The 17,625-nt window shown below is 39.5% G+C and overlaps 1 protein-coding gene across 1 annotated transcript in view; it reads right to left on the bottom strand.

Moving 5' to 3' along the window:
• The window catches only part of Usp32 (Ubiquitin specific protease 32), an 837,997-nt gene that overhangs the window by 685,319 nt on the left and 135,053 nt on the right, over nucleotides 1-17,625 (bottom strand). Inside the window, exon 6 of the mRNA XM_090368859.1 lies at nucleotides 14,631-14,762. Within this exon, the coding sequence (XP_090224985.1) occupies nucleotides 14,631-14,762 (132 nt within the window). The remainder of the gene's footprint in view (nucleotides 1-14,630; nucleotides 14,763-17,625) is intronic.

Genomic DNA, 17,625 nt, shown 5'->3' with positions numbered 1-17,625 from the left:
CAAAAGGCTCAAGCTAATGGGAGTGCTGTGGTTCAGGGGAGAACTGAGGGGGGCAGTTGCCCTCTGAATCACAGTCTATTAAAATGCACTGTTTGCTTGATGTTTGCGGAGCAGTCGGGTACGGGACATGATACTGCCAAGGGGGATGTCTTTGTGTGTGCACGATGTAAGGAGTGCAAGGAAATCAGGCGACAACTCAGCGTTGTTATGGGCCTTTATGAGAGCTTGAAGGACAGGGTGGATGCCCTCGAAGGAAATAAATTGAGGGGCCCATCAAGCTCTCAGCTGCCCACATCAACGCCAGAGCTTGCACTTGGTCATCAGGCAACACAGAAGCAGCCCCCTAGGCAGAATGCGCTGGTCCCACAGGAACTAGTAGTTGTTGGTGACTCTATTGTCAGGGAAACGGGGAACATCCTTTGTAAAAAGGATAGGTGGAATAGGACCAGGGTGTGTCTGCCAGGGGCAAAGGTTGATGACGTTGTAGAACGGATATCATCTTTTAAGGGCACAAAAGGTGATATAGTTGTACACGTTGGCACTAATGATATTAAGAGTAGGAGACCGGCGGAATTACTTAGCAAGTACAGGTCACTGTTGAAAAAAAGCCGTGAATTAGGGTTGAACTTGAAAGTGTCTGCAATTCTGCCCAGACACGATAGGAGGGAGTATATGATGAGAGCCTTGTCGATCAATTCGGCCCTGGAGGGATTGTGCAAGGCTCAAGGGGTAGAATTTTTTTCAGCCTGGACTGTACTTGTTAACAGGAGAGATTGCTTCTACAGGGATGGGATACACTTAAATAGAAAGGGTGCAAGAATTTTTGCTGATGCTGTCGAGGCAGTGTTAGGTGGGTCGGAAAACTGCTAGTTGGGGGGGATACAAGGACTAATAGATTAACAGTAGCCAGTGGCAGAGGTGGAAGTGATTCTTGCACTGCTTCTATTGAAATGAGCAGAAGTCTGAAAAACAGGATGCAGGATATTTCAGAGACTGCTGGTAGTCATTGCGGTACAAGTAAACACATGGGTTGTGTTAGGGTAGCTAAGAATAGAAACAGGTGCATGTATACCTGCGTGTACACCAATGCTAGGAGTTTGGTAAATAAATTTGATGAATTTGAGGTATTGCTCAAAACATCAAAGGCAGATATTGTTGGGATATCAGAGACGTGGTGTCATACAGATATAAGTAATGCGGAACTGGAATTTGGGGAATACAATGTGCATAGAAAAGATAGACAGGACAGGAGAGGAGGAGGGGTTATGCTATTAATTAAGAAACACATAAAGTCCAAGGAAGTGAAGCCAGTCGACATCGATGGACAGGGCAGCGTCGAGTCAGTTTGGTGTGACATAAGCATAGGGAAATCAAAATTGAGAGTAAGAGTGTGCTATAGGCCTAATGACTCTGATGAGTATAATAAGATATTGTACAGGGAAATAGAGTGGGCCAGTAAATCAGAGAGTCTTATAATGGGGGACTTTAATTTCCCAGATATTGACTGGAATTTGTGGGTTGGTCACTCGCACACTAGCAAGGCTTTTGTGGATTTATTGGATGATTGTTTTCTACATCAGCATGTTCGTGAGGCAACGAGAGGGAGCAATACTCTTGATCTGATTATCAGTAGTGATTCCTCATGCATTAAGAACCTGCAGATAAATGAACCACTAGGTGGCAGTGATCACAGTGTGTTGAAGTGGGATTTACTCAAGGAGGTAACTACCATCAGAGGTAAAGGGAAGGGTTTTTGTTTTCGTAAAGGCGACTATGATGGTCTGAGACAGTATTTAAATTCTATACAGTGGGACCAACTGATGATGTTACCAACAGCAAACTCAAAATGGGAAGCATTCAAGGAACTAATCTTGGAGGCTACCAGGCTTTACATACCAACTAAGAAATATTGTTCAAGGTTTAGGCCTAAATGGTTGTCAGATGAACTAATGAGACATGTGGCAGAGAAGAAAAATGCATGGGATACATACAAATTAATGGGTGACATGGAAGCCTATGATAGATATAAGTTGGTCTGTAACCAAGTCACAAAGGAGATTAGGCAGGCAAAGGCAGACTATGAAAAATCCTTGGCAAAGGATGCAAAGAAAAACAGAAAAGAGTTCTTTACATACTTGAACTCGAAAAGGAAAGGGATGAATCAGATTGGTCCACTGGATATTGATGGTTCAACAGTTGAGGATCCTGCTCAGGTGGCTAACAATCTAAACGAGTATTTTGCATCTACATTCACGCATGAGGAGTTATTCAGGAAGGAGAATGATGTAGGTAAAGTAAACATTGGCAGTGAGCTGGATGATTTTGTAATAACTGAGAGGAAAGTGGAGGAGAGATTGTTGGGGATAAACATAAAAAAGGCACCTGGGGTGGATGGGATCTATCCAGTTATATTAAAGGAGGCAGCAAAGGAAGTAAGCAAACCCTTAGCCATAATTATGAGAGCTTCCTTGGACTCAGGGGAGGTACCTATGGACTGGAGATGTGCAAATGTGACCCCAATTCACAAAGGAGGTTCAAAGGCTGACACAAGTAATTATAGACCTGTTAGTTTAACTTCTGTTCCAGGTAAATTAATGGAGGCACTGGTTAAAGAAGCACTGCAGGATCATCTAGACAAGAATTCAGTTATAGCTCAGACGCAGCATGGTTTTGTTAAGGGCAGGTCTTGCCTGACCAATTTGATTGGATACTATGATGTAGTCACAAAAGAACTGGATGCAGGGAATAACTTTGATATTATATATTTGGATCTTAGAAAGGCTTTTGATACTGTTGCACATGGAAGACTGCTGCACAAATTGGAGCAGTGTGGCATTGGAGGCAAATTGCTGCTATGGATAAGGGGATGGTTGAGTGGCAGAAGACAGAGAGTGGTAATCAATGGACACTGCTCAACGTGGACTAATGTTATTAGTGGAGTTCCTCAAGGTTCAGTGTTGGGTCCGTTGTTGTTTTCGGTGTTTATGAATGATATTGATGATGGGATATCAAGTTTAATGTCCAAGTTTGCAGATGATACAAAGGTTGGCAGGGTCGTTAAGGACAATACTGACGCTATGCTGCTGCAACAGGATCTGGACAGGTTGAACAGATGGGCTGAGAGGTGGCAAATGAGGTTTAACATCGACAAATGTAAAGTGCTGCATATGGGAAACAGTAACCCCAGAGCAACATATCAACTCTGCGGTACTACACTGACAGTGGTGGAGAATGAAAAGGACCTGGGGGTAATTGTGCAGGCAGATATGAAGTTCTCTGAGCAGTGCAGACGAGCTGCAAGAGTAGCTCATGGTGTCTTGTCAATGATATACAGGAATTTTTCTAGCAGGGATAAGGAGGTGATTATTCCCTTGTATAAGGCAATGGTAAGGCCACATCTTGAGTACTGTATACAGGTCTGGAGGCCTCATTTCAAGAAGGATGTAGAGCTGCTGGAACGGGTACAGAGAAGGGCAACAAGATTAGTAAATGGAACAAAGGGTTGCTCTTATGAAGAAAGGCTTAAGTTTTGCAAATTACAGTCTGGAGACTAGGCACCGGCGAGGTGATCTGATAGAGGTGTATAAGGCTTTGAATGGTTTGAGCATGCTCAATGCCAATGGGATTCTTCATCTTTCTCAGAATAATCACCTCAGAGGGCATAAATTCAAATTGAGGAAGGACGGATGTCGGATAGATGTGCGGAAATTTGCCTTTGGCCAGCGGGTGGTTGGTTGGTGGAACCGACTTCCATCACTGGTTGTTGAAGTTGATAGCCTAAACAAATTTAAAGCTCAACTGGACAGGTATGGTATTTCGAACGAACGGAGGGGTGAAATGGGAGTGGGTTTTTTTTTTTTTTTTTTTTTTGTTTTTTTTGGCTGATGCTGAATAAGCTTGCTTTCTTGCATCATATGCCTCTGCTAATGCTAATGCTATTCATTCAACTGCCGTTTTCTGGAACAACCTTCCTTCATACATATTTCCTGAAAATTACAATCTACAGAAGTTCAAGTCCAATGTCAACAAATATCTTCTTTCGTCTTCTCAACCTCCAACCCAAGCACGGTACTAAGTACTATAGGTTCTAATACCTCTCGTGTTTGGGGTTTTCATAAAAAAAAAAAAAAAAAAAGAGAGAGAGAAGAATTAACACAAGAAAAGTAGAACAGGCATTAAGGGAAAACAAAGGACTTAGATCAGCAGTCATGAGAGGCAATACAGAAAGACAAATGACACTGAATCTGAAGAATAGTGATGGTGTACTTAAAAATAGTAGAGAAAGTATAATTCAAATAGCAGAAGACCACTATAAAGTATTACGTAAGGAACAAGGGAACGATGCTAGCAGTGAAGAAGATAGATCACAAATTAGAAATACATACGATATATCCAATATCCTTCCTGATGAGGGAGAACGCATTGAAGAAAATGAAGAATCAAAAACCGCCAGGTGAAGATAAAGTTACTGTAGAATTGTTAAATTATGAGGAACAGACATGCCACAGAAACTGGTAAGATTCTTCACAAAATACATTAGGAAAGGTGTGACAGCTAAGGAGTGGAATAATGAAATCATAATTTTGCTGCATAAGGAAGGAGATAAATCAGAAATTGTAGACCAATTAGCTTGTTGTCCTACATTTACAAGTTGTTCACAAGGGTCATTATTAACAGATTAGAAAGAATAATTGATGAGAATCAACCGAAAGTGCACACTGGCTATAGGACAGGATTCTCAACTATGGATCAACTACATGTAATAACACAGCTAATGGAGAAAGCAAATGAATATAAAACACATTACACTTGGCATTTGTGGATTATGAAAATACATTTGACTCCATACAGCATAAGGCAATGTTTCGGGCACCGGAAAGACAAGGCATAGATATCGCAGACATGATTTCGAAGAAAATATGAGAACACTACCTCCTTTATTAGACTAGACAAAGACAGTAGCAAATTTAAAATTGAGAAAGGAGTTAGTAGTAGCAGTAGAGGCATGTGATGCAAGAAAGCAAGCATATGAACTTAAGCAGCAACAGTCAAAAAAAAAAAAAAAAAAAAATTTTCACATATCCATACCCTCAAAGTTTGTTGAGTTGCTCCTTGAATTTATTTGTGCTATCAACTTGCACAAAGATAGATGGAAATTTATTCCAGTAATCAACTACCTGCCGGCTAAAGGCTAATTTCTGCATTTCTATTCTACCACTGTCTTTCCTAAATTTGATTTTATGCCTACTCAGGTTCGTAATCTGAGCAAGTGGAACAATCCCATCAGAATTCAGTGTGCTCAACCGATTCAAGGCCTTATACACCTCAATCAGATCACCTCGCAGGTGCCTAAGTCTCCAGCCACCGTAATTTGCAGAACTTAAGCCTTTCTTGGTTATACAAATGTGAATTTCAGAAAAGGCATGCAGCAGAAACAGTACGTCTATGAGACAGAGTAGAGAAACTCTGTTAGAGAGGTGTCGTTAATTAACCTAACTGCCCTCTTCTGAATGGAATCTAGGAGCCTGAGAGAGGTTTTGGGGCTACCGCCCCAGATGTGGGGACAATATTCCATGGTGGGGCAGATTTGTGATTTGTACAGAGTGAACAGCTGTTTGGAAGAAAAGTAACGCTGAGATAAAGAGAAAACCAAGTTTTTTAGATGCAGAGGAAGCAATATTTGTAATGTGCTTGTGCCAAGAGAGATTAGAAGTCAGGGTAATCCCCAAAAGAGATATATCATTTTGTCTAGAAATCAGAGTGCCACCAAAGATAAACATAGGAGCAGAAGAATCCTTTTTGCAAGATATAAGACAAGACTGTGTTTTAGAAGGACTGAAATCAACTAAGTTGTCTTTGCCTCACTGGAGATCAGCATTTAAGGAATTGGTAGCAGATATTTGAGAAGTTGAAGCTGATTGAGCAGGGCAAGGTTTCTCAAAATGAAAAGTGGAATGCAATGTGCTATCATCAGCAAAACTATGGATAGGATTTCCAGTCAATGGAAGAAGGTCATTAATATATAAGAGGAAAAGAGTGGGAGAAAGAACTGAACCTTGGGGTACACCCCAGCATTAGTGGAGAAGTTAGAGGGCAGACAGCCATCTACCATCACCCTCAGTGAGCGATCGGAGAGAAAACTGGATAACCAATTACAAGACACAGTTGGCAAACCATAAGATGGAAACTTATTTAGAAGACCTTTATGCCAAACACTACTGAAAGCCTTTGAGATGTCGAGCACCTGCTTGTGTTTCACAGAACGTTTCCATTGAATTTGTCCACAAATGGGTAACATAAGCCAGAATATCACCAGTGGATTGACACTGACGGAATCCATACTGGTGATCACTGAACAGACAGAAGGTTTCTAGGTAGTTTAAGAGTTGGCGGTTAATTGATTTCTCCATTACTTTAGAAAGAGTAGAAGTAATTGCAATGGGACGATAATTGGATGGGAGGGATTTGTCACTCTTTTTGGGAACTGCCTGGATATGAGCAAATTTCCAAGCAGAAGGAAAAACACTTTTGGAATAAGAGTGAAAAAAGGTGGCAAAGAACAGGAGTAAGTTCAGGAGCACAGGTTTTGAGAACAAGTGGAGAAATACCATCAGAACCTGGAGCTTTCTTAGCATCAAGATTCATCAAAATTCTTCTGACATCTTTTTGATGGAAGACTACAGGAGGCATTGAATAGAGCGTGTTGGGAATGGTGGAAGGTGTTTTACCAAGATCATTAATACATGAGTTGGAAGAAAAATGGGACGCTAGCAGGTGAGCTTTATCCTTGGCTGAAGTGAGACAACAGAACCATCTGGTTTTGGCAGAGGTGGAAGCAGAGATGGGCAAAAGTTGTGGCCAATAGATTTGGCAAGAATGCTCGTCTACCATTAGGGCAAGAAGCGAGTTTTCTACTCTTCACCTATTCAAAATCTCGTTTGGACTGATTAATAACTGCTTCACAATTATTGCAAGCTTTAATGTAGGCAGAAAATGAAACTGAAGAATTGGAAACAAGCCAATTACGATATGCAATGTTCTTCTCTTGAACAGCCTTAGCACATTTAGTGATTTAGTGGAAAAGCAAGGTTTAGATAAAGGACGAGATTTTAAAGTGGAGTGTGGAATAAAGGATTCCATTCCTACAAGAATAATTAACCTGACACGATCTGAGCAAACGTTGACATCAGAAGTTTTAATACAGTAATCAGACCAAGGAACGAAGAAAAGAAATCTCGCAGGTCATCCCATTTTGCATTCTTGTAATGCAAAATGGGATGACCATGAGATAAAGGCTCCATTGGAGAAGAGACAATCACCAAGTTGTGATCTGAGGTGCCTAAAGGTCTAAGTACACAAACAACCCTTCTGAGTTGTTTGTGTACTTAGGACCACTAACTTCGACCGTGTACTTAGAAGGGTTGTTTGTGAGAAAAAGATCAAGTGTGTTGGCTGTGTGGTTAGGATTGTCCAGTATATTTGTAGGTAAATGAACAAGTTGTGCAAGGTCATTAGCAATTGCAAAAGCCTCAGCATCTCGACCTGCTGGGTTGGTGTGACTAGAAAACGGAAGCCAGCTGGAGAACATTACCTCACTGTTAGGAAAGTTGGACTGGAGAAAGTCAAGTTAGTTGCAAAGAGAGGAAGTCAAAGAGCTCCAAGCGGTTAGTGGAGTTGGGAGAACGGTAGAGACAACAGATGAATTTGACACAGTGAGGTAGAGAGATTTTAAGCCAGAGAAGATCGAAAAGAGGAAGTTGCAAATTACCAGTTCTCTGACAGGGAATATCAGAACGGACATATGCACAAGTACCACAATTGAGACAAAAGGAATCATACAGCGAATAAATTGCCCAACTGAGATGAGCAGTAGTTGAATCAACTAATAACTGAGATTCTGTCAGAAAAAGTACATGGGGTTTGGTAGACTGCAAGTGGAAATGGACATCGTTGAGATTAGAATTGAGATCATGTATATTTGTGAAATGAACTAGGAAGTGTTTGGGAGGTTTAGATCTTTAGATAAGCTTACTCTATTAGGTTGACAATTCATGGTGTATTCAATAGTAACAAAAAGTGGGGAGGGGACATGCTGTATGAAGTAATGAAATTTTTGGATATTGCATACACGTGGTATGCAATATACCCAGATCCTTGACATCACGTGGCCTCGACAACGCCATCCCCCCTGCATACTCACTACTCGGACTCCCTCCAGTCACTATCTGGCAGAGTAGAGGTAGGAAGATTATACACTAGCTGATCCGAAAGCCTCCTGAAGAGTTACCAATAGGTTCGTTACGGTGTACTAACTAGTGGGTTGCAATGTGCAGACAAAACAGTTAAAAATAAGTTGTGTGATGTGAGCTTCAATTCAGTAACAAGTTTTTAAAATTGTAATACAGGTTGACCATCACTAAACTGGCCACCGGTAATCTGGTTCCACCGTTAATTCAAACATAATTTCGGCGAACGCAATTTTAAATTTCCCGGGTCTGTGCATCAACCTGCTGTTACTGTTTTGGTGGTGTTGGTTGCAGCATCAGCTGTTGGCACAAACTCATACAACACTGGCAAGCCATTCCCCCTTGTTTTTCTACATTTATTATTATAACCTGCTCACATTTGGCCCCAGCCATGGTTCCAATGCATAAAGGAAGTGCCTCTCGTGGTGTAAAGTGCAAACACCGTACATTGTCCATAACAGATAAAGATGAACTTCTGAAAAAATTCGACAGCGGTGTGTCTGTGAGAAGTTTAACTCTGCTTAATTGTAAATTCCAGCAATTTCTCTCAGTTCCTCTTATTTCAGTAATTTTCTTTTAGCCATTCCTTTTTAGTTTTTTTTACAACGCACTTGTACAAACTTGCAGAAAAACACAACACAATACGATGGATAATACAGCGCGCTAACAAACTTGTTTTCACAAAATCTCTAACAACACTGACAAACTTATTGTGAAGTTTGAGAGTTTATTTTATTGCAATTAGTTTTATTGCAGCACTCGCCACGATTGCAATAACCTAATCACAAACGACCTTCATATGCATGCCATAATAGCATCACACGTATGTGGCAGACATGGCTTCTCAAAAAATAAAGTAACCTACTGGGGCACGTTGGCCACATATATGCAACATAAAAAAAAAAAAAAAAAGACTTTTTTTTTTGATATTTTAAGCGAAAAAACGACAACACTGACATTACAATATTTATTTTAGAATTACCAATCAAATTATTTGCTAAATATTTTTGGCCCCTGGGGATTTTTTTCCCTTAACCTAGCTTGGCAGTCAACGTGTTAAAGGTAGAATGAGGTGGTTAGCCATTGGGTAAACTGTATGTGCTAAAATAACCACCGGTGATCTGGAAAACTCTAATACAGCACCCCACAGGTCCCAACGCGGCCGGATTAGTGACAGTCGACCTGTATAAACACCATTATCTGTTGAAAGTAGTGCAATACTAGGGCAGCTCATTACAAGTTTGTTCTGCTGTGAGAATTAAGACCATTGCATTATCTGTGTAATATAACTCCTGCTCACCAAAACAGATGAAAGGGCATGGAGGTCACATCAAACATTTCTTGATTAGATAAATTCAGTTGTTGGTACTTAATAATCATTGGAATGATTCTACAAAGTGATCAACTGCTAGGTACACCTCTCAATCCCCACAGATGCATGATTTCAGAAGTTATAGTAGTAATACTAATAGTAGCAAAATGACACAAGGAAGGAAGCTCATGTGGAATGGTTCCTGGAACCATTCCACAGTGATTCGGGCTTTGTGTTCTGGTGCATTATCCTGCTGGAAGTAACCATCTAACTGAGGATAAACTGTCAACATGAATGGATGCACTTGGTCAGCAATGATGTTTTGGTAGGATGTGGCATTCAGACGTGAATCTATGGGTATCAATGGACCCAACGTGTGCCAAGAAAACATTCCACACACCAAAACACTGTCCCCACCACCTTGCTGTTGTTGTTATTTGGTTTTTAGGAGCATTAGCAATTAAGGCCATATTGCTCCGGGAATATGTGGTGGTCATTTCCTGACCATTCCGCATCCTCCGTATTTGGTGGTGATGGGCTCGAACCCCGGTCTAATCAAGAAGCGCGTGCTACGCACTGCTGCTCCTTCCCACCTGGCTACGGAGGCGCCCCACCACCTTGCACAGTAGTCGTCAGACATGACGGGTCCATGGATTCGTGTTGTTTTCGCCAAATTCTGAGCCTTCCATCAACGTGATGCACCAGGAACTTCGACTCATCAGACCAAGCAACTGTTTTCAAATCCTCGATAGTCCACTGCTGGTGTTGCTGTGCCTACAGGAGGCATGCTCTCTTGTTCTTCATTGATAACAAAGGTACATGATGTGGCCGTCAGCTGTTTTAGCCCATTTGCAACAAAGTGTGACTAGTGGTCCGTTGCGATATTTTGTTCTGCACACCAAGGTTGTATTCTGATGTGATGTGTGACATTGTGGCCCGTCTGTTTGCTTGTACAATTCTAGCCATCCTCCTCTGACCTCTCTCATTAAAAAAGCGATTTTCTTCCACAGGAGTGCCATTGAGAGGATGTTTTGTGTTCGTTGCACCATTCTCGATACACTCTTGAAACTGTGGTGCGTGAAAAGTTCAGGAGAACTGCCATTTCAGAGATGCTTTGTCCAGCACGTCTTGCACCTACCACCATGCCACATTTGAAGTCCGTTAGATCACTCCTTTTCCCCATTCTTGCTACAGTTTGTTTTGTTGTTTGTTATTTGGTTTTTAGGAGCATTAGCAACTAAGGCCATATTGCTCCGGGATATGCGGTGGTCATTCCCTGACCTTTCCGCATTCTCCGTACTTGGTGGTGACGGGCTCGAACTCCGGTCTAATCAAGAAGCGTGTGCTATGCACTGCTGCTCCTTCCCACCTGGCTACGGAGGCGCCGCTACAGTTTGTATGCTTAACTGATACTAGAAAGGCTGCATTTATATCCACAGCCATGGCCATATGACTTGCAATGTTGTGGGATAAACCATTTGTGTACACAGCAGGGGTGTACCTAATAAATTAGCAGCACAGTGTATATTTCTTCTGTGTCCTCTTTTGGAAATTCCTATGGTGATATAATATCATAAAAAAAAAAATTGTTTATCAAATGGAGTCAGACACACACAGGGTTGATCTCACATGTGAAAAAATTTGTGGTGTTGAATTGAGATAGGTTGCAGGTTCTACGAATCTTGAAAATGGTGTTAAGGAGTCTAATTTCACTGTTGATACAGAGACCAACAAGTCTGCAAAACTGCAAATGAAAATTAAGGAAGAATTAGAATTTTTCGCGTAAGTTGGGATTTCAGGATGGTAAACTGTCACCGAGTCAAAGCAAAGAATCTTCTGAGGTTTCTATCTCTGAAAGTGTAGGTGAGATGTTGGAATGGAAGGAGGTACTCTCAGGTAACACTATCATGTTAGCTGAATTGGATAGTAATTATAATAGGGATGACAAGGACATTGCACTTTTGACATCACACAGTTCTTCTGAATTAATGCATGTCATCAAATGCACAGATGCTATGGTGGGAAAGACAGTCCAGTTGGATTACTGCGTTCATCGTGAAGTAGGTCTCCTGTTTTAAGACGAAATAATAGGATTAAAATCAAGATCAATATGCCTAAAAATGACTGGGATAAGGAATTACGTAAAGTTCAGAGTGATATGGATTTGGCTAAGGAAAATAAAATTTCTTCAGCTAAAACTGAGATATGGAATGACGCTGAAGCAAGTATCGTCGTTGTGTTAAAAAGGAATTAGGAGCGAAAACATGAATTTTAATCCTTTTATCCAAAAATGCACACAAATCACTGACAGCACAACAATGGTAAAACTACACTACTACTTTTTTTCTTTACCAGATGGGCAAAACACTTACAGTAATATCTGCTACAAGCAGTGGCAAATCCAGAAAAAAAATGACAGGAAGGGCACCATTTTGCATAATAATGCACAGAACAAAACAAATATGCTCAAACATAATGTAACTGGCAGACACAGGCACACAGCTAAAGTCTGAATTACTCTGAAGTAAATATTATGCACGATAAAACTGCATAACACCTCGAACTAGAAAGGCGATCACATCAGCATCAGTGTTGCCAACTGTAGTCTGTTAAAAATAGCTGAGCCACAACAAAAATAGATAAAATCCTATGTTAACAATGAAAAAAAAAAATTTTTTTTGTAGCTAAAGAGAATTTAAACAATTGGTGAATATTCTCCAAAAAACGACAGGAGGGCATGTGCCCCTACCCTAATCTGCCACTGGCTACAAATGTTGTGGCATAGTACAAATCAGTTCATCATCTGTCAGCTTGTTTGTGACATATCATCTCTACTCGTTTCTCACTGTCTTTTATAACTGTGATTCAGAATTAAGGAGACCTTTAAAAATTTATTCAAAAGGGCATCATCTGTCAGCTTGTTTTCATGTTTGTGACATATCATCTCTACTCGTCTCTCACTGTCTTTTATAACTGTGATTCAGAAGTAAGGAGACCTTTAAAAATTTATTCACAAGGGAGGGCAGTGTTTTGACTCATATTTCTAGACTCTACTACCAATGAAGGTTATCGCAGCCCATACATTCATTTTCTTTGAAAATAAATCTTTAATATTATTAATTTTTAATAAATTAAGTTATTTTATTAATCTTTATTGATTTCTAAATTTACAGAGAGTATCATATGTATTGTACTGGAAACAAAAAACCCACAAAATAAAGTTTGCTCTTTTATGGCTAACTGAACAATTACAACAAACTATTCCCAGATGTTTATTATCGCTGCATTTGTTAATGAAAATAAGAATAAATTCTAATTTCAATGTAGTTTTACTGCTTATTTTTGTAAAAAGAAAAAGAGAAACTTTTATTGAAAAAAGGTGTTATGAGCTATGCTACAACACTGAGAAAGAGAAGCGTCAAATCAAATCAAAAAAGGCAGATACTCCATTGTAAACCTAGAGAACTGGTAGATATGTAAATGAGTAATTCACTTTGATTATTATTTATGTCCCTTCACAGTGAGGAGAAACTGCTAATAAAGGCAAGTACTGTAAAATCATCAATGTAGAAATTACAGATTTCTACAAACATGATTACATAGTATTGCTCGTATATTCATGTTTCCTCTGGTATATGTCAGTGGCAAGAACAGGCATGTTGCTAAAATTAGAGGTAGTTACTCACCCAACTATGTAATGAAATAATCCATCAAACTGAACATGTCATACACTCCAGTACTCTTTAAGATGGCGAAGCTTATGATTTGTTTGTCCTACACAGACTGGGAACTCAAAGTATGATTCCCAGTTCCTGATTAAGAGATGAGAACCGGTAAATGAATGTACTTTGAAATATTAAACTAGTCTCAAGATTTTATCACAGACTGGAATACAAGTGATCACTTTATATATGGGCTGCTGCTACTACTACTACGTAAAGATGTTAACTCAGTGGCATGGAGATGTACGAAAAGGGGTGTTCCTGTAGTCCCCAACTAGAAATCACTTATGGAGGTGAAAAACGGTTTTTTATAGTGTGGTCAGTGAAATAAATACTTCTACAGATCTGGACAAAGTTAAGTTGAATGGAAGGAGATGTCCAGGAAGGACATCTATCTTCCCATGCAACATACACAACTAGAAGTATTAATAAAGTATAACAGCAGGTGTGATAGACTTTTTACACCATTATTATGCTCAGAATAAAGGCATGAAATAATTTAAAATTGTTCACTTTTTGAAGCTACCTTTACTTTCACTCTATTAGGAATACAACTGTGAAAAATCCTTTTTTTTTTCTTATATTGAAAACATTTTTAATTAATTTTTTAAAATAAAATACTCCTCTGATGCACTTTATATATGGGCTTTCTATAACATGTTTTTAATGCCTGCATTTGAATACTATCTTTGTTATCTTCTTTCAAATTTTGATCACTGAGCAGCAAAGATTGAAAAAAAAAAAACACAAATCTGAATAAATGGCACACTGCAGTGACTGGACACTTACTGCAGACAACTTCCAATGCTAGCAAATGTTTATGTTCGCTTGTCTCAAATCAAAGGTTATGCTAGCACTCATTTTTTATTGGTTATTACAGACATTCCTAATTTTAAATTTTTGCTTTAGAGCTTGATAATTATATGCAAAAAATTGCTTCACAAAGCATAAACAAAAGCTTTTTTAATTATTTTTTATGGGCGAATTTTTTTCTATAACAAAAGAATTAATGATGCAGATCAAAAGTCAAACCAATAATGAAAGAATACTAAAATTCACATTAATGTCACACTTTAATAGATATTTTAATTTTCAAATTTAAGTTGCTTTGGTGGATGTATTAACTGGTAAACAGTTAATACATATTAATACATTATTTAATAACTAATTAAAATCAGATTCTCTTCTCTGCAACATACAAAGTTATGAACTCTAAAATTCATTAATTTCATCAGAGTTCACAAAAATAATGAAAATTAATGAAAATAACCTTCAACCTTCACAAATTCTTCAAGTAATCTTTATATTTAAGTTTAAACTATTTGAATGATCAAAATTAAAAATGCCTACCTTCACATAAAAGAGTGGGTACAGGGGGAGATATTAAGGGAACTAATGTATCCAGATCCAAACGCCCTGTTCGTGACTGAGTTTTAAGCAACCAGTATCGTTTCTCAAGATCAATAATATCCTTCTCTTCCACTAAGTAATCAGAAAAGTATTTATTAGAATACAAAACACTAACAAAATAATGCATTCTAATTTCATTATCCAATATTATACTGCATAATAAACAAATAAAAAGCAGAACACACACAAGGCACCTCCGTGGCCAGGAGCAGCAGTGCGTAGCACACACTTCTTGATTAGACCGAGATTGGAGCCTGGGCCCACAAAATACAGAAAGGTCAGGGAATGACCACCGCATATCCCCCTGGAGAAATATGGCCTTAGCTGCTAATGCTCCTAAAAACCAACACACACACGCGCACACACACACACACACACACACACACACACACACACACACACACACACACACACACACACACACACACACACACAGTGGGATACTAAATAAAGAAAAAAAAATAGAAATTTGAAATAGAGTATGACCATAAATTTATGGTATGTGGAGACGAATTTTTCTCCACTCTTCCCATAAAGAAGCGCCTAGTTATCTGCTTAACTAGGACACCTTGTTCTGGCTCTAAATTATTGTTCCATTGTTGTTCTTAATTGTTGAATCAATAATGGTGGTTCACCTGGCTCAGGATGAATGGTTTGTTTGTTGTTTGTTATTTTGTTTTTAGGAGCATTAGCAACTAAGGCCATATTGCTCCAGGAATATGCGGTGGTCATTCCCTGACCTTTCCGCATTCTCCTTATTTGGCGGTGACGGGCTTGAACCCCGGTCTAATCAAGAAGAGTGTGCTACGCACTGCTGCTCCTTCCCACCTGGCTACAGAGGCGCCGGGATGAATGGCCACTTCAACTTCAGCCCACTGGCATATAGTGTTTCTGACACAGTTGATTCTGGGTGTCCCATTCTTTCTGTTATCTGGCAAATATTTTTTCTCAGGATTAAAAAAAAACCTTCTAATCTAAATAATCAGAGATATGCCTACTATTACAACCAATTATCACACCTCTTGTGAAGGAATCAATCTTTTTTCTTGTCACATGCAGTTCCACCTATTTTGCACCAAATGTGCACACCTTTTACAACTTACTTCTAACGTGTAGCGCCACCTATCATGTGCCCTCTGGATTTAACCATTACTTCCAATGGATAAATACATGTTAGAGATAATGTACATCCTAAACGTAAAATTATCATTTGAATCTGAACTTGTATAATTTATACAACATAAAGTTTACAAGAAGGCTTGAATACTTCCACAAGTATGTTAAAAAAAAAAAAAAAAAAAAAAACCCCCTCTGCAATTTTTTAAAATATTCGTGACACAAGAGCTTTGCATTATATTCCCCCTCCTTTGTTTTTTCAATGTTTGCAAATTCAGTGCTCAGCTTGCTCATCCCCTCCTCTGGCAGATAAACTCTCTTCTGTTATGGACTGATACACAGCTAAGCCGACTATTAAAGATCATACACTATATTATTCTCATCTTTGCGTGTACAAAATAAACTCATTACCAGCACATTGCTAGAAAAGAACACCTCTGTTATCCTAATCAAGCTCAGGGAGGCAGAAATAGTCACCCCAGGAAATGGTTCTGAAGATGAAGAGGTTAAAGAGGATAGTGGAAACACTACCACTACTGCTGTTCCAGATGAAATACCAGGAGAAGGCCCATTGGACCAGATATGTGCTCTTTGAACAGAGCTCAAGGTATTCATGGGCCAACACAACAACAGAGGAACAATGGCTGATAGCACAGAAATAATCTAAGTGGGAAGCATTCAAGGAATTAATTGTGGATGCTACTAAAAGTTTCATACCTATTAAGAAATATTGTTCAAGGTTTAGTAGTAGTAGTAGTGGCACTTGATGCAAGAAAGCAAGTGTAGGAGCTTATGCAGCATCAGCCAAAAAAAAAAAAAAAAAAAAAAAATCACACCATACCCTCCAAATGCCTGTCCAGTTCCTCCTTAAATTTATTTAACCTATCAACTTCCACAACGACAGATGGAAGTTTGTTCCAGCAATTAACCACCCGCTGGCTAAAGGCAAATTTCCGCACATCTATTCTACATCTGTCCTTTCTTAATATGAACTTATGTCCCCGTAGGTTGGTAATCTGAACAAGTGGAAGGATCCCATCAGAATTCAGCGTGCTCAACCCATTCAAGGCCTTATAGACCTCAATCAGATCACCGCGCAGGTGCCTAGTCTCCAGCCACTGCAATTTGCAGAACTTAAGCCTCTCTTGGTAAGAGAATCCCTTCATTCCCCTCACCAATCGTGTTGCTCTTCTCTGTACACGCTCAAGCAAATCTACATCCTTCCTAAAATGAGGCCTCCAGACCTGTACGCAGTACTCAAGGCGTGGCCTGACCATTGCCTTATACAGAGGGACAATCACCTCCTTTTCCCTGCTAGCAAAATTCCTATATATCATTGACAAAACCCAATGACCCGCCCTAGCAGCCTGTCTGCACTGTCAGAAAACTTCATATCTGACTGCACAATTACTCCCAGGTCTTTTTCATTTTCTACCACCTTAAGTGTAGTACCACACAGTTGGTACGTTTCTCTGGGGTTACTTCTACCCATATGCAGTACTTTGCATTTGTCAAGGTTGAACTTCAGTTGCCACTTCTAGGCCCATCTGCCCAAATTATCTAGATCCTGTTGCAGTAGCACACTGCCATTACTGTCATTAACAACCCTGCCAACCTTTGTGTCATCTGCAAACTTCGACATTAAGCCTGATATACCTTCATCAATATCATTGATAAATACACAAAACAACAGTGGACCCAACACCGAACCCTGTGGGACTCCACTAATAACATTAGTCCACGAAGAGCAGCACCCATTGATTACCACCCTCTGTCTTCTCCCACTTAACCATCCTTTTATCCATTGTAGCAACTTACC

This window comes from Mastigoproctus giganteus, chromosome 1, assembly GCF_048544385.1.
Source record: "Mastigoproctus giganteus isolate SK-2022 chromosome 1, ASM4854438v1, whole genome shotgun sequence".
Classification (NCBI taxonomy): domain Eukaryota; kingdom Metazoa; phylum Arthropoda; class Arachnida; order Uropygi; family Thelyphonidae; genus Mastigoproctus; species Mastigoproctus giganteus.
This window is presented reverse-complemented; position numbering and strand designations above follow the sequence as displayed.